Below are 17,726 nucleotides of genomic sequence, written 5' to 3'. Positions count from 1 at the left end.
TGTGTGCATTGAACACAGCATCGCCACCTATCATGTTTATTTTGAAGTCATGAACATTTACACCAGCCACACGTTAGCTTAGAACATTCCCATTGACATGTACATCTGTGTTGCTATTTAAACACATTTATGTTGGACGGCCAAGGAGGGCCGCGGGTTTGCAGATAACACAGGCTGCTCTCCTATATTACTGCCAGCTCTGATCCAAACAGCCTTTCTTAACTTGCAGGACTGATCGTCATTCCTTGGATGAGTCTTAAAGGCACTGTCCCTAAGTTTGGACTTGAGGGTGCACAAATCAGGACCCACAATAACACATACAGAGCTGAAGGCCTCCTGGCCTTAACAGGGGTGCCCCAGGGTGTGTGTGTGCAAGATTCTGATGGCTGCTGGGGTGTGTACCAGCAGGTTTGTGGCCCAGGCCAGGGTTCCTGTTGTCCCCTCCTTGAGTCTTTTGGCCACAGGGAGCAGATTAGAATCCCAGAGGAGCAGGGGCCTGCCTGTGTTCTCCAGCCTTGGAGAAGAGGGTGAGCAAAGGGACCCTTGGGAAGGAGGCATGCATCGCTCAGCATGGTCCTGGGGGCCCTCGGCCCCAGTTCCTGTGTTGCTACCTGGAGCTCAGCCTCTCCAGTCTCCCCCACTTAGCAGGGTCTCTGAGGTCCAGAGAGGGCAGGTCAGAGGCTGAGCCAGGCTTGGTCTGGAGGTCTGTACCCCTTAGCCTCAGGAATCAGACTGGGGTCAGGATCAGACCAGGTCATTCTCTGATTAGAACTGCTGTCTAATGTTTTCTTGGCAACAGCAATCAGCATGGAGTAGAGTCCAGCTTTGGAATGAGAACATAGACAAATGTGGTTTCAAATCTTGATTCTCCCACTACCAGCCATCTGGAGGGCAACAGGGGGTTGCAGCTGGCAGAATGAACATGGGCATGGTTGTATGGGGGGATATTCCACTCTACTGGTCCAGCTCTGTGGCCTTGGCCTAGTGACTTCCCTGTGAGCCTCAGTTTTCCCCTCTGTAAAATGGGCTCGGTAATATATCCGCCTCATTGGTTCATTGCATGCGAAAGGTCTACCACAGTACCTGGCATGCAGCAAGTGCTCCTTAAATGCCAGCTCTGTGTTTAGTGTTAGTACTGTAATTACTGTTGTATCTGGGTGGTCTTGGGGCTCAGTCTCCTCATCTGTAAAATGGGATTAACGATCCTACTGAGGGCCCCAGTTGCCCACCTGATGCCAAAGTTCTACCCCTTACTACCCTTTTCCTCCCACTGCTGTGTGACTTCCCTGTCTTTCCCATATACCCCGGAACAGAGCCCAGAGAGGGAGAGGAAAGAAGGAGACAAGGAAATAAATATCTCAGCGTCCACCTGTCAGTTAGCAATGGTGGCGTCAGTTTTCATAGAGAAGGGGAATCTGCAAAGTAGTCAAAAAAATATTTCCTTTGTGACTCCAGCAGCCCAGCTGTTCTTTTTCAGGAAAAGTGCTGAGGGCTGAAAATAAAGGAACAATGATAGAAAGACACAAGGAAAGAGGGGGGGATGGAAGGGAGTGGTAGCGAAACAGACAAAGGAGAGAGGGCTTGGGGCATGGCAGCAGAGAGGGGACCGAGGCTTGGCCAGTGCCTGTCCCAGGCTGCCTGGAATGGCCTTCAGCGAGGCTGTCATCGCCCCAGCACAGGCCCTAATGGAAGGAGCCGTCTCTGATCTCTAACACTGGGATTTCTTTGTGAGTCTTCCTGCTCAATTTCAGGGAGCCCCTTGGGCCCCTTGGCCTTTTAGAAAAGGACACATCTCATCAATGAGTTAAACATTGCCCTCAGTGCTGAGGAGGAAGGACTTGAAGAAGAATTCCCAGGCCCCTACTCAGCCTCTGACCATATTCTGACTCTGACCTCATTCTGGGCAGTTGTGGCTACTCCATGGGCCTTGTGTACACCTTGTCCAACCTTTACACCTTTGCACCTACTGTTCCTTCCTCCTAGAACGTCTGTCCCATTCTCTAAAGGTCAGGATCCTACCACTTCTGAAAGACTGCCTCGTCCAGGGAGACCCCTGGGATTTCCTCCCTTCCCTGGGGTTCTTCTCTCCTCCCTTCCTGCTCTGATCACTGATCATCTTGTGTCAGACCCTCTCGTGAGCTGGGCCTGCCTCTCCACTGGCTTGTGCCCTGGCAGACAAACTGGAACCCTTTCAGCTCTGGCTTCCTAGTGCCTTCTGTGGGGGGCAAGACAGCACAGGGGGCATAGCAGAGGCCTGGTCTGGGAGGCTCCAGGGGCCTTGATTCTCAGCCAGGCGCCCACCTGGCCCTAGACTCCCACCAGGGAGGCTACAAGAGAAACGTTCCTCCCAGCTTCAGCATTAGTACCTGTAAAATAGGCAGTTAGACAAATGAATTCTAGGTCCCCCACCACACACCCAACCAGCTGAGAGCCTTCCCCAGTCTTCACACTATGCTGGAATGTTCCCCGGGTGCCACTTCCTTCCCTATGACCTTGGGTAAATTACTGTGCTTCTCTGTGCCTCTGTGTCTTCACCTGTAAGACAGAGACTGTCTCAGAGCACCTTCCTCTTGGAGCTGTTGAGAGTGGGAAATAAGTGAATGCCTAGATTACAGGAGGGCCCTGGTACCTGGCACAGAGTAAACGCCCAGGAAGTATTAGGCATTTCTGTTTTTCTCCACCATCTGTGGTGGGGCCTGCCTCTCTTTTGGGCCTCATTTAGAGGAGCACATCGTACCTGGCTGCCTGCCAATCCCAGCCCCATCTCTTGTGACTGTCAAAGTCCCTGCCCTTCCTGGGTGCCCCTGAGGACAGAGAAGAGTCAGAGACCCCAGGGAGGACACCCGATGCTTGAACCGCAGGCGGTGGGGATGGAGACGGAGAAGGGTCATGGCAGCTCAGCATGGGGAGATATCTGAGCCAGGGGCTGACCCTCAGACCCTGCCCTGAATGTAGGTTTTACTGGTCTTTCCAGGAGAGATGGCCCGCTGGGCTCTGCTCTGGTCCACCGGGGTGTGGGGGAAACTGCAGGTTTCTGCCCGGGCTCCATGTGCTCAGAGCTGTGTGACCTGTATTGGGAGCGCTGAGAGAGAGGTGAGAGGCGGGAAGGAGTCCTTGACCTCTCCATGGATTGTGAGTTGCAGCCCAGTCTGCTCCCCCAGGCTCCTGTTTCCTCATTCCTGCCCCCGACTCAGCTCTCTTGGTTGCCATGACAGCAGGGCGCTGGGAAGCAGGACTCCTTATGGGGACAGAACCAGAGTTTGCCAGCATGTATACCAGGGGTGGAGGTTGGGGTGTGCCGTCGTGTACATGTGTGCTGGGTCCGCCGGCACACTGGCATGTGCTGGAGTAGCGGTGGGGGCCATGTGTTTGGGTGGGGTCCCTGGTTCACACACGCTTCCCTGACGTGTAGCTGAAGCAGAGACAGGAACCAGCTGTGCCTTAACTGACTACGGGGGGCATAGGTGCATTTGCCCCTCCAGGAGATGGGTGTCCGCCCCGTCACACCCCCAAGGCCCTTCTGGTGTCACTGTCCCCTCCATGAAGCAGGCAGGCTTGGCAGTATCCCCAATCTGCAGATGGGGAAACTGAGGCTTGCTCAGGCACTCATGCGTCAGCCATGCTGAGGCTCTTCTGGGGCCTCCTGGCTCCTGCAGCAGAGGAAGTGTCTGGGGAGGCCTTTGGGATCCTGTGCTCCTGGGATCCACTGAGGAGGACAGGCTAATGTCCGCCACGAGGGGAGAATTAGCAGCAAGATGTTGAACTATTCTTCTCTTCACTCTCCATTTCCCAGAGCTAATTGATGGCTAAGGGAGGGCTGCTGGCCTTTCTAAAGTGGGTCTGGAGCCTGCTCTCTAGGGGGACCGGGAAGCTGTGTAGTGAGCGCAGGTGTGGGCAAAGCCAGGGAGGCAGCTGGAGGGACCAACCTGCCGGGGGATGGGAGGGCCTGAAATTGTTCACGGCGCTTCCCACACTTCAGACGCTCGCTGGCATTTATCTTTAGCCATGAGCTGTGCAGGTACCCCTCCACCCCAACACACTCCTCCAGCATGTTAACTAAATGTGGAGCTGTCCCTGCCAAGTTCAAGGGTGGGGAGAGAGCGCTGGGCACTGGCGGGATGTGTGGTGATGAGTACCACCCCCACCTGCTGCTTGGGCTGCCTCTGGGGAGTGAGGCAGTGAGACAGAGCAGGCCTCGGGGTCAACCCTCCGCTCAGCCCTGTGGACCCCTCAGTCCCCTGAGTTGGGAAGTGTTGGCGGGGGGAGAAGGAGGCTCCCCACTAGCCAGTTTTAGGGGATGTGCTTATGCAAGGAGTGTCTGGGTGTGCCAAGAGGGGGGGGTCTACAAGTCTGTGAGTCACTGGGAAATTTCCTGAGGGCACACCAGGCCTCTCTTCCCACTTGCCTGATGAGCACCACGACAATGCAGGTATTTATGGCTGGTTTTCACACCCCAGCAGGTGGTGTGAACACACTGCATCTGAGTGTATGAGCCCATGCTTTGGTTCAGTGTGGGGGCCCCCCTTTGTCTGGGGCCTTCTAGATGTCTCCACCTCAGGCTGCCCTGAGCCACATCATTTACCCCTTGGAAAAGATTCCAACTGGAGTGTCCTCCTTCCATTCCCAAACCTCTGTGACTGTCAGCAGGGCCAGACCTGGCTGCTATTCCTGGCTCCACTGATTAGGACAAGTCACTTCCTGTTTCTGAGCCTCAGTTTCCCCATCTGTGAAATGGGCACAGTAGTGCCCTCTGTACATGTTGCTGAAGGAATTGAGGGTACCGTCCAGCATTGTGTCCACCAGCTTCAGGAGTGACCAGTGAGAAGTCAACCAGGCCTCAGCCGTGCTTTGGGGCCCCTCTCCTGTGCTGGGTTCTTTCTTGCCCTCCTGGTGTCATTCATATGTCTATCAGTGCCACCCTCATTTCACTGGTTATAGAAATGCCATATTAGGTAGCAGGCCCGGAAGGGGCAGATAGGTACTCAGGTCTGCTTTCGGAACTCCTGGAACCAGGGTGCGCCCCTCACTCATCTGCCCTTCAGGCTCTTGTCAGCCAGTTGGGGGAGGTGGGCTTCTAGGACAACACGGGCAGAGAGGGGATTGAGAGGGTGGACATGATCTAGGTGTAGACCACAGTTTGCTCCTCTCCAGCACAGCTGGAAACCCTGAATGGGGACTTGGGTTTTCCATCTGTGGACTGACGGGGCTTTGAAAATGGGGAGATGCAGAAAAGTCCTGTTCAGGTCACTTAACCCTGACATACGTGACCGAAATGACACATCACGTTCAACAATGACACAAACAGATTTGCAACACAGCACTGTTATAATAATGATGATGATAAGACCATAGCACAAAAAACTGGATACACACACAGAGCAGACATTGCCGCACCAACTAGACTCATGATCACAGCAGTGCACTCTCTTGAAGGCCGATCGTGGCGCTGGGTCCTATTCCAGGGCTCTGAATGGGTTATGTCATTAAATCCTCACGATACTTTGGAGCAGGTGAAAGGACTTGCCTAAGTGCTCTGCCCAGAGGGCTCCTTGTTCCAGAAGGTTATCCCACTCATCACACTCACCCATATCCCTGTTTGCAGATACATCATCCCCTTGCCCAATCTCATACTAGAGGGAGAGGAGACAAGAGGGCAAAAGGCCCAGGGGTCTTGCCGTGGGTGGTCCAGACTCTCAGAAAGGATGCCTGGGTTTCTCACATCCCTGCCTGTGATCTTCCTCTGGTCCTAGCTGCCTCTGGGCCAGAGCTGTGGCTCCTCTTGGGATGGAAACACTCAACCATGGAGCTTGGGGTGCATCCTCCCAGGGGCCCAGCCTCCCTGACGTCAGTGCTATGACTGGTGGACAGCACACTCAAGAATGGCAGGAAAGGGGGTGCAGCTCACGTCACCAGGAGAGACCCGAGGAGGTGCCATGGACCTGAGGCTCCTGTCCTCCCTATATGTCCACCCTCCAGCCTTCCCCAACGAGCCTCTCTTCCCCTCCGTGTAACCTGATGATTGCTGATAGTCCAGCAGTCCTTATCAAGGTCTGACCTAGCTAAGGGAGGAGAGAGGGTCCTTCTCACCTTCAAGGGTTGCCCAGCCCTCAGTCCTACCCCCAGGGCCCTGTGTTTCCCCTGACCCCCTGGACAGCCCTATTCTCCCCCACCGATCCAGACCAGGCAACCTCCCTACTCTCCACTCCTCAGCTCCCAGCGCCATCCAGGGGGCATGGTCAGGTCCACCTGTCACTGGCCCAGGAGTCTGGCCTGCCTTTCTCTCCCTGACCCTCTGAGAGAAGGAGAGTAAGCCAGAGAGATGGAGGGAGAGACAGAGATAGAGCGACAGACCCTCTAGCGGTCAAGGAGGGACCAGTGTGGATCTCCAGGAGCCATGAGGGGCTGACCTGATCAACCCACCCCCCACAAAAGTGCACACCAGCCTGTAACCACTCTATGCACCTTCTATATGCTCTGCCTTTTTAGTTTGGTGCAGACTTTGAAACCAGATAGACATGTTCCAGCTCCCCCACATCTGACTTTTGTGATCCTGGGCAAAAGATGTTCCCTCTCCTGGCAGGGGTAGGGAGAGGTGTCCTTAGGTTCTGAGTGAGCACCCAGCCCCAAGAGCCGTCCCTCCAAAATGTCTCCATTCCTCTCTGTCCAGGCCAACTGGCTGTCATCCCACTGGGCAGGTGGTAGGTAGATAAGCAGGTGCCTGGGGCTGGGAGTCCTCAGGCAGGAGGAGTGCTCCTGGGAACCCCACACCACAATGGCTGTCAGAGTGTTCACATCCCAACAGTCACAGCACAGTGCCCAGCAGCCAGTGTGACAGTTCAAGCCTCCCACTTCCTCCAGGGCTGAGCCCAGCAGGTGTGGGAAGAGGCAGGAGGGCCTGGCTCTAGGCATCAGTATTGACTTGCTGTGTGACCTTGGGCAGTGACGATGCCTCTGTGCATCTGCAAAGAAGGCCATGGTGGGACAGAGCAGTCCTGCACCGGATAAGGGGTGCAGAGGGGACCCCTGGAGGAGAGGCCCAGCCCAAAGCATAACTGATAGAAACTATCAGGATTCCTTTCTTTCCCCCAGAAGAAGGAAACCACAGACAGAAGGAATGCTTTCCTGGGGGTATTTCTGCTGCTGGAAGCCAAGCCCAGGTGTCAGGCCTGCCCTTAGCTCCCTGTGTGGTCTCACGCAGGTTACAGAGGGGGATCTGGCTGCCTCTCCTGGGCACCCTCCCTAGGCCCAGGAAGGAGGCCCTCTTGTCTTGTGTGGCCCTTCGCAGAGCTGACCACAACATGGGTACCCAAGTGCCCCACTCAGGCTGACTGGCTGCACCCCCTGGAGGAAAGCATTCTAGAGACCACAGGTCTCCCAGCCTGAGAGACAGTGAGGTTCAAGCTCTTTATCATCCAGGAGCCAAAATGCTTGCCTTCCCAACCTCTCTCCTACCCTCCCACTCCCCTCTCCACCCCAAGGTCTCTCTCTCTCTCTGGCTCCAGAGTATCCCCCATCTTCTTCCTCTGTTCCCTGGGGCGGGGATGCCCTGTGTGTGGTGGAGCCTGGGGTGGCCAAGCCCTGGCAGCTGGACTCCTTTCCCCTCCTCAGCTGTCTCTCTCTTCCTCCTAATGTCCTGCAGGCCTTAAATGAAGCATAAACAGAGCCTGGCAGAGGGAAGCCTCATTAGGCCTGATCTAATTAGAAGCCCCTGTGAGGGTGGGGGTGGACGAGGGAGGTAGAGGGGGCTCCTATGCACACCCAGAGTATCACATACATATGCTCCTAGGATCCTCCTCACAATCCTCCAAGACAGGCGTGGCTAGACCCAGGTAGTGTGAATGGGAAGTGGCCCAGAGCGGGTGGGTGACTTGTCCGAGGTCACACAGCCGGCAGGTGGCTCTCCTGTGATGTGCACCCTGCGTGTCTGGCCCCAGCATCCGGTTCTTCCCAGTAACCCCAGTCAGCCTCAGTGTGTCAGACTGGGCAGGACCTCAGAGTTCTGGCTCCTCTGTGCCCTCTGGACATTTGGTCCAGCCTCTGCTTGTACATTGCAGTGAGGGGAGTTCACAGCCCGTTTGGGGCTCTTTACGTCTGTGGGCCTCCTCTCTTTCCCAGGACCACCTGACTCCACAGTGGGTCAGGATGCTGGATGGGGGCAGGGAGGGGGCGGCCAGTCTCTCCTCCTCTCTCTCCACACCCACCGTCATCCATCTTCCCTCTGCAATCAGGGAGGCCATTGGGGGAGCCCACACGATGCCAAGCGGCAGGCTGCCCCTTCGTTAGTCTTAGCTAACAAGCTGTTTATGGGTGCGACATGACACCTGCTTTCTTCTTTATAACTTCAATAATTTATGGGCATATTAGCGGCCAGGCGCTGCCCTGGGTCCCAGCCAGACGGGACGGGGTGGCGATACAGCCGGGTTCCTCTGCTGATATTTACTCTCTCTCAACATCAGTTATTAAGACGCTCTCCTTCATTTTTGCACATAATTACATGCACCGTTATGGTTCGTACTCGCCTGCTCTTAATCCCTCTGGAGAGGGGCCCTGCCTGCCCAATAAGGCTGAGCTGGCGTGGGGACCCAGCTGGTTAGAGAACTCAGCACGCGGACACTGTCCCTACCTGGTAGAGAGATGGTGGCGGCCTCAGCCCCCCAGCCCCTTCTCAGCTGAGCTGGAACCGCCTTGGTCATTGGTGGCTTCCATGGGGTCGGCTGTCTGTCCCCACTGTCCCAGGGCCCTGCCTTTGCCCCTGGTGTTCTCTGTTGGAGTCCCATCCCCCACCTTCTGTCTGCCGGTTGACCCCTTACGTTTTGGAATTCAGCTCAGCTATCACCACCTCCTGGTTGTCTATCCCGCCTCCCTAGCCCCTGCTCTGTGTGTGCACGACACCCCATGCGTCCCTCACCTCAGTCTAGATGGCGCTGTGCTGTCCTGTGCAGGAGATCATGGGCTCTGGTGCACAGAGAAAGCTGTAGCATTAACTGAGGATATGAATGGGAGAATGGACGGATGAATGCCTTCACCTGCTTCACCATTAATGAGCCCATTGAAGCAACTGTCCCTCCCTCTCCTCCAGGAAACCTGTCCTGATTGCCCCAGCCACACACATCTCTCTCTCCTCCCAACTCCTCCAGACCTTCCTGGTCGGGGCCAGGATCCCCAGAGGGCAATGAGGCCTGGACCCTTCCCATCTATGCCCCTAACACCAAACAGAGGGCAGGTCAAGGGTGGAGGGAGGGCAAATCCTGATAATCCCAGTTCTACTGTGTGGTCTGGGGAAGTTGCTCACCCCCTTGATTATATGGAGATGATAGTTCCTACCTTCCTGGGTTGTGGTTGAGGCTTGCATGAGCTAATTTAGGAAAGCACCTAATATAGGGCCCAGCATATTGTAGGTGTTCAAGCAATATTCCTTAACTTCAACAATTGTCTGTGAATGAAGTCTGTGCAAAATTGAACGAAACTGAATTGTGTTGAATGGAACCATATTCTTCACACCTCCTTTTGTCCATGTGCATACATGTGTGCTTAGTCACATCCGACTCTTTGCAACTCCATGGACTGTGGTCTGCTAGGGGGCCTCTGCTTATGGAATTTTCCAGGCAAGGATACTGGAGTGGGTTGCCAATTCCTACTCCAGGGAATCTTCCTGACCCAGGGATTGAACCTGCATCTCCTGCATTGGCAGGTGGCTTCTTTACCACTGTGCCACCTGGGAAGCCCCTTCTTATCCACACCTCCTTGTTTTTAGTCTCTCCTAGCCAGCCCCAGACTTGGTTCATGGGGGCTTCTGCAAATATTTCAGATTGACTAATCAAGACTTTCCCAACATCTCAATCCACACCTAGGAAGGGGGAGGCAGAGGGCAAGTCTCTCCCAAGCTAGAGAACAGACTGAGGCCTGAGAGGTAATGTGGCCTCCCTCCATTTAGTGACAAAGTGAGGAACCAAGTCCTGGTGTCCCACTGGACTCCAGGAAAATCTCCCTGAGGACCTTGTGCTTCAGTGTTCCCCTCTGTAAGATGAAAGAATAATAGAATGGACCCCATGGGGTTGTGGAAAGGATTCAATGAGTGACTTAGATCCACTGTGCTCATGGTAAGTGGTCAGTATGGGGTTCAGGCCAACTCTACACCTCCCTTGCCTTTCTCCCTGGAGGTAACACTCCCCTGGAGTCAGACTTGATCATCCTTATGTGTGTGTTTATGCTTTTAAAAATATGTAGAGATATCCATACATCACTTACAGGGTTTGGGGCTTGTTTTTAAACCTTCTATAAGTGGTACCATCTTTGATTTCTTTCCTCAACATTGTGTTTGTGAGAGTACCCACACTGACACGTGTGGCTCTAGCTTGTCCACTTTGAACGCTGCATAGTATTCCACTCATGGTATACCACACTCTGTTCATGCCTGCTACCTGTAATGGGCCTTCAGGGGATTCCCGATTCTTCACTATTACAAACACTGCCCTTAGGATCATTCTTGTGCTTGTCTTCTGTGAAGTGCTTCTCCAGGCTGTATACCCAGGAGGGGATTGTTGGGTCACAGAACGTGCATCTCCTCAACTGTATTAGATAACCACCTGGTTGCTGTGTCATCCTTCACCTCGATTGGCAGCAGGCACTTTTCCTGCATTATCTCAATGCCCCCAGCCATATTGGGAGGAAGGAATTTGTATGCCCACTTGACAGATGAAGCATGTATTAGTTATCTCCACTTGCTGCATAACAAATCATTCCAAAACATAGAGGTTTAAAACAACAAATAATTTATTTTCTCACAGTTTCTGTAGGTCAAGAATCCAGGTGAGCCTTAGTTGGGTACCTCTGGCTCAAGGTCTCTCACAAGGATACAATCAAGGTGTCCGCCAGAGCATCAGTCATCTCAAGGTTGGACTTGGGGAGGGTCTGCTTTCAAGCTTACTTGTGTGGCTATTGGCAAGTCTCAGGCCCTCCTGGAGTGTTAGGTTAGAGACATCAGTTTCATTCCATTTACACTTCTCAGCAGGACAGCTATAACATGGCAGCTGGCCTTTTTCATAGTGAATAAGCAAGTGATGGACAGAGGGTACCCAAGATGGAAGCCACAGTCTTTCTGTAACCTAATCTCAGAAGTGACATCCCATCCCTTCGGCCATTTTCTGTTCACTAGAAGTGGGTCAGTTAGTCCAGCCCACGATCAAGGGGAGGAGACTGCACAAGGACTGGGGAATACCAGAATACAGGGACCATTGGGGGACATTAGGAGCTGCCTATCACAGGGCAGCTGAAGCTCAGAGAAGCAAAGTGACTTGCCCAGGATCACACAGCGATTAGAGACAGAGCCAGGACCAGAACTCAAGGCTGCCTGGCTCTGGGGCTGGATGTCTTCCGAGCTGCCATGCTGCCTTTGGCTTAAGTTAATAACAGGTTCCGACTTAAGTTAATAAACAAGTCTCCTGCACAACAGAACTCAAGACAAGTGCTTAATAAATGGATTTGCTAATAGTGCTGTCTGTTTACACACATTAGCTCGAGTTCCCCCTGACATGATCCGTGGGGACAGCCAAGCCCAGGCTCTTGGGAGAAGTCGCTCTGCCAAGCCTGGAGCCTAGATTCCCAAAGAGCCAGGGAGTGCCCCTTTATACAAACTACTTTTTATATTTGCTTTTTGTTTTTGCTCTCAATTTAATCATTTGGATATCGTGTGTGTGTGTGTGTGTGTGTGTGTGTGTTTTAATGGAGTGCATGGCTTCCCTGTGTTCTCAAGGAGAGCTAACTTCAAGGTCAGGAACATGAGTTATTCCCCTGGAGGGACTTCAGGGTGGACTGACGAGCCCCTTCACTGACTGGCCTCAGACAGATTTCCTGCATCTCAGTCATTATGGATGCAGCAGCCAGGCGCCAAGCTCAGCAGACTGAGGAGGGGCAGTCCCAGGACCTCATCCCTGCCGTGGACTCCTGCCGTGGGCTCCTGCCGTGGGCTGCTGTGGGCTCCCCAGGAGGCTTTGGCCTCCCCCAATTCTCAGTGCAATTCCAACTAGTGGAGGCTGCTGCCCACATTGTTTCTAGATAAGTGAATGTCGCCGATGCTGGAATATTTCCAAAGGAGGCGTGGGTTATGGAGGCCCCTGAGATGAGGGGAGGTGAGAATTGGGGATTCAAGAGTATCCATGCCCACCCACTCCATGCCTTGGCCCCCTTCTCCAGAGGAACCCATGGCTTCTTCCTGATGAATGGATTTCAGTTGAGTGTAATTTGCACACCCCAGACTCTCTGGAATCCGGGCTTCAGGCTCTCTGAGGAAACTGGAGGAGACACAAGATCAATCTCTGCTTTCAGGGTGTTCCTGATTCTCGGAGAATAAGGAACTCGGCCCAGGCTTCTCCTGATGGGAATGTGAAAGGAACCTTAGGGTAGACCAGTCTTTACAGAGGATGGGCTGAAGGGTCAGGAGGAAGGTAGGCCCCTGTCTTTACAGAGGACGTGCTGCAGGGTCAGGAGGCAAAGCACAGCCATAACAGTATGTATAATAACTATCAAAAGTACCTAAGTTTATCAACCACCTACTGAGTGCCAGGCCCAGCGGCAAGTACAGGGTGTGCATTCAGTCCTCCGTATCCACAGGTTGCATCCACAAACTCAGAAGGCCAGCTGTAAGGGACTTGGACGTCTGCGGATTTGGGTATCTGCGTATTGTCATGAGATCCTCACACCAGCCCATGAAATGGTCCTACTGATCCGCCCAGTCTTACAGAGGAGGGACTGAGGCTTAGAGAGGTGCCCAAGGATACAAAGGCCAGCTCAGAGAAGGAGACAGAGGGGCTCAGAGCAGGCTTCTGGAAGGAGGGGGCCACATAGTGCCCTGCCTTGGAAGGGGAGTGGGTGAAAGGATTCAAGGAAATGGTCTCAGGTCTAAGGATCTAGGAAAGCTGTTAATGATAAATAAGAGGATGCCCCAAGGAAGGGAGGGTGGGCTTTTCACATTCCTGCCCTTGGAGTCTTGGCCTCAGCCTCTACCCACGGTGGGTGTCCCTCCGTGTCAGCCAGCACATCTCCTCATCCAACAGAGCCAGCCACTGTATAAATAAGTTCCCTGCGTGCCAGCTGCCCCAGGCAGGACAGAGAGCTAGGGCGCACCTGGACAAGTGACCTTGAGTAAGTCCTTTCCCTTTTAGGTACCTCAGCCAGATCTTCTGTTACATGTCTAGGTGGGACCCTGGAGTCCCCGAGTGCCTTCTGGCTCTTAGGGAAGGGCTGAAGAGAGAGCAGGAAGGTCTTAGCCCTGGTCCCAGCTCCGGGCCTACCTCCTAAAGAGAACTTTCCTGCCAGCCCCCTCAGGTTTCACCCCATCCCTCACCCCCTCCACAGCTGCTCCAGCACAGGGCTCTGACCTATGGATTTTCTGCCACTTCCTGATCCACTTCTCTCCAGCCTGAGTCTTCAGGACTTCATTACACCAGCAGCCTCGGCAGTCCCAACATGGAAGGCTTTCTAGGTGGCTCCTGGAGGCTACAGGGCCCCCTACCTTCTGGGCTTCAGCCTTCCAGGGACTCAGGGTCGTCTTTCAAGGAGCCCCCTCTTACAGCTTCATTCTACTCTCCCCATAGAACCCCTCAAACTTAGAGACCCCCCCAGGTCAACTCCTTATTGCGTAACTGGGGAGACGTGCACCCAGAGAGGGCGATGACTCCCTCCAAGGTGACACAGCAAATGAATGAGTGCTCAGAATCAAATTTGTGGCCTCAAATGGGATACAGTGTCCACCTGCTCCACAGGGACCTCTGGCTAGGAGCTGGCTCCAAACCACTTCCCCAGCCCTGCTTCATGCCCAGTGCCACTTGCCCAGCCCCCACCTGCCTCCCCAGCTCCTGGTCTCCTCCGTTTTTCTTACTAATTAGAGGTCTCAGCAATGACTCCACTGTCCCAGCCATTTTAGAGCTGTCATTAATTTCAAGTGCCTTCAGAAATAATCATCATCGTAAAACCCTGAGAGCTGCTGGGATGCAAGTGGGCAGGACCAGCACAAAGCAGGCGTGCTGGCAGACCAATATGTGCCACCCATTCCTGCCTGTGCCACGGGGGACTAGGTCCTGTCTGCTCAGCTTCCCAGAGTGGGGAGAGCAGAGCTTGTGCTCTGACATCACACACACAAAGCTTCAAAGCCCAGCTCTACTTCTTATACAGAATAAACCTGGTCAAGTGACCAGCCCTCCCAGAGCCTGTTTTTTTCATCTGTACAATGGGGATAGCAATCTCCATCTTGAAGTGAGATAAAGTACAGCAGACCCTGGGTCACAGTAGGAGCTCTATAAATGTTAGAGGCCCTGCCCCTCCTCCTGAGTCCCCTGACAAATCCCCAGCTTCTCCACTTTGCTGGGAGCACTCAGGCATCAGCAGGCTGACCCCTTCCAGCCATCAATTCCTGCGTGACTTGGACTTGCCAAGTTTTCACCCCGAAGCTGAGATCTGCTGTGTGCCCACCCGTAAGATATGCTGTCTCAGGCCTGCTCTTGGGAGCTCCTAGTCTGAGGACAGAGAGGGAGGAGACTGGACTCATGCCTCTAAGGGCATTTCAGCCAGAGGAGGAGAGGAATAGAAGCAAATGGTCTTAGTGTGGTCTTGCAATGCAGGTGGGAACCAGGGATAGGGCATGCCAAGCAGGTGGGCCAGTAAGGACCAAGGCTTGGAGGTGCGGGTGAACACTGTTCAGCTAAAGCTACAGGGCATGGTCTCTGGGCCTTCCTAATCCACATTCTTCCTGGTCTTGGTCCTTAAGAGGACTGTGTTGGGGATCACCCCACGAGATAGGAGCGGAAAGATATCTGTTCCCAGTGACAGTCCCCCTACCCCATAGGGTCTCTGGTGACAAAGCCAGGGGTGTGTACTCTCACCAGGTCCAGGCTAGACCTTCAAAAATGTCTTTTTCTAAATACTTCCCCCCAGAGCCTCCCCTTCCTCATCATTTCCACTGGTGAAATAAGATAAGGACTGCTGGGAGGGGTCAGTTCTTTGAGCGAAACGGAGGGGTAAAAGGCTTGGATACTGTTCACGTGGAGAACTAAGACTCTGGGGGCAGTTTCTCCGATATATACAGCACTTTCTTCGTCCCTGCTGCCTCCAAGGTTTAGAGGGACAATTGTGGGCCCCAGAAGACCTCATCCCAGGACACCAACTTTCTCAGCCAGTACCTGCGGGGTGGGGCGGGAGCGGTGGGCTCTCCCCCATTTCCCCGTCGAGATCACTGAGGCGGGGAGCAGGTGAGTCGGGGGCGGATAGAAGCCTTGGCCGCGCGGTGTCTGCGTCAGTCGCCGCACCAGGAATAGCCCCCGCCCCCGCCCCCGCCCCGCAGCGGGTCTGAGCGCTCGCCGGGTGCCTGGCAGAGCCTTTACGCAGGAGCTAGAGCGCGTCTATTCCTGTCGGGCTTGTGGGAGGAGGCGGCGCGGGAGGCGGGAGCTCGCGGGTAACTCACAAACAGCCGAGGTGGGGGAGCTGGGGAGCCTGGGACAGGGGTCCAGGCGGCACAGAGTCGAGGGGCCGGGGAGTCGCCTGCTGGGCTGTGGAAGGGAAGGCGGCGACTCATGTGTCGCTTCCTCTCTTCCCCTCCCGCCTTTTGTAGGTCCCTCTGCCGAGCCTGCCCCCTGCTGGTTTACTCGGAGCCCCGGAAGGCGATTCAGATTCCCTTTCCGGGCTTTACTAGCTGTTCGTCCGCACGGAAATGACAGAACCTCTCTGAGCCTGGGTTTCCTTCTTTATGTCACAGGGGGAACCACAGCGCCTCCTCCCAGGGTTGTTGGAGGATGAATGCAGAGTGCACAGCACAGCGTCCTCACTTGCTAGGAGGGGCTTCAGCTAGGCTTAGGATTTGGATGGACACGGAATACAGCAGATCGTTCTCCAGACAGGACTGCAGAGCTGTGGTGTGGCCGTGAGCCTGAGAAGGACCCAAACTCTGTTTAGCTAGAACAGGTCTGTGCAACTCTCTAGGCTGTGTGTGAGGCTGAACAGTGGAGAAGCAAGATGGTGCTGGGAGTAGGGGGACACTGGTGGCCATACCGTGCTAGACAGGTAACTGCAGTGAATGTCAGGATCTATGGGGTGAGGTCCTAAGGGTCGTAGCCCACTCTACAGGCTTTCCCTAGACACTTCCACCAGCCGATTCTCTGTATCTGCCGGTCGAGGAGGACCTGGATCTTTGAGGAGTGGTCCCATTCCTTGGGCCTATTCGAGAATGCGCCTCAACTCAGGATCCCCTGGACCTTTGGGGAGCAGTACGGGGAACAGCCAAGACAAGCCTGAGGCTCTGCGTTGCCCTCTGCTGGTCTTTGGGTGCAGTGCCCGCGGCCCAGCGGTCTGCTGCCCTCTGCTGGACAGGAAGACAGGCTGGGCGGGGACCCAGGCTGCAAAAGAGGGCGCGAGACCTAGCTCCTGGTAGAGCCGCGGGGCTAGAGCGCCTTCTCCCGGGTCTCCCAGAGCTTCCCGGCCGCCAGGATGTAGGTTCTCCGGGGATGCGCAGACAATTCCGAGAAGAGGGGACAAGGCGCAGGCAGGACTGAGGCTCCTGGCCTGATCCTTCCCACGCCGTCCTCCAAACAACCCTGGTCTGGGGGAACCTTGCGGGTTCACGTGCGTGTGTTGGTTCCCCATGGCAGTGTGCAATGACCCCAGTGAACACGTGTGAACACACTCACGCGCTCCCAAGTACACGCAAGTAGCCACACGCGAGGGTGCGCACACATACCCAAGAGGACCACAGATGGGACTCCCCGGGGCCCCGCTGGCCTGGACCGGGAGGGGCGCGGCCGTATGCTGGGCTGGAGCACGGGGACGCTGCCCGCCTCCGCAACTCCCCCCCCCCCACCCCAACCCCCGTCCCCCAGCCCAAGGCTGACGCGTCCCTAGCTCGCTCCCCCTTGCCAGTTTCGCTGCCCCATCCAAGCAGGGCGGTGGTCGGGGCGCTCCTCGCTCTCCGCCCCCTTCTCTGAAAGGAGCCGAGCTCCCCACCTTACCTCCCCCCTCCCTAGGTTTTGCGGCCGCGCCTTCTCCTCCCCCGCCCGGCTCCCGCCGCTCGCTCTCTCCCTCCCTCGGTCCCTCCTCCCTCCCTGGCTCGCTCCTCGCTGCTCGCGCTCCCTCCCCGCGCCGCGGCAGAGCGCGGAGCCCGGGCGGGAGCCGGCGCGGGAGCCGGAGCGGGCGGCCGGCAACAGCGCAGGCGGCGGCGGCGGCGGGTCGTGGTCCCGGTCCCGGAGCGCGCGGAGTCCCCACCCGCGCCGCTCCGGCTCCTCTCCAGACGCGGGGCTCCTAGCAGCATGCGCGGCCGCTGCCCGCCGGCCTCAGCCCTGGCCCCGGCCCCGCTGCGGAGCGCGCCCGGCCTCGACCCCGGCCCCAGCGGCAGAGGTGGCGGCGGCGGCGGCGGCGGCTCCAGGCCAGCCCGGGGCGCAGAACTAGACTCGTAGAGCCCGCGTCGCGCGTTCTGAGCGCACCCGCCCTTCCGCCCGCGGGGGCCGCGGCCTCCCGCCACCCTACTCCCGGGCCCTTGCCCGGCCCCGGCTTGGCTCCCGCCCGCGTGGGGCAGACAGACGGACGGCTAGCCCCGCGAGGGCGCGCGGACTGCCGGGCGGAGGTGTCGGGCAAGGAGGAGGAGACGGAGGAGGGGGCTGGGCAGGGGCTGGGGCCCGGCGAGGAAGACATGCGATTGGTGACCGAGCCGAGCGGACGGACGGCGCGCCCGAAATGCAGGTGAGCCC

General features: G+C 55.9%; 1 protein-coding gene across 2 annotated transcripts in view; it reads left to right on the top strand.

Moving 5' to 3' along the window:
• The window catches only part of LINGO1 (leucine rich repeat and Ig domain containing 1), a 219,151-nt gene that overhangs the window by 182,887 nt on the left and 18,538 nt on the right, over positions 1–17,726 (top strand). Inside the window, exon 1 of one of the 2 annotated variants that reach the window (XM_070358578.1) lies at positions 17,031–17,718. The exons of the other annotated variant lie outside the window; for it this stretch is intronic. Coding sequence (XP_070214679.1) covers positions 17,713–17,718 — 6 coding nt within the window. The 5' untranslated portion in view covers positions 17,031–17,712. Of the gene's footprint in view, positions 1–17,030; positions 17,719–17,726 lie in introns of those variants that run through there. 2 annotated transcript variants of the gene reach the window in all.

This window comes from Bos mutus, chromosome 21 (assembly GCF_027580195.1).
Source record: "Bos mutus isolate GX-2022 chromosome 21, NWIPB_WYAK_1.1, whole genome shotgun sequence".
Classification (NCBI taxonomy): Eukaryota; Metazoa; Chordata; class Mammalia; order Artiodactyla; family Bovidae; genus Bos; species Bos mutus.
Note: the sequence above shows the minus strand (reverse complement) of the source record. Positions and strands in the feature narration are given on the sequence as shown.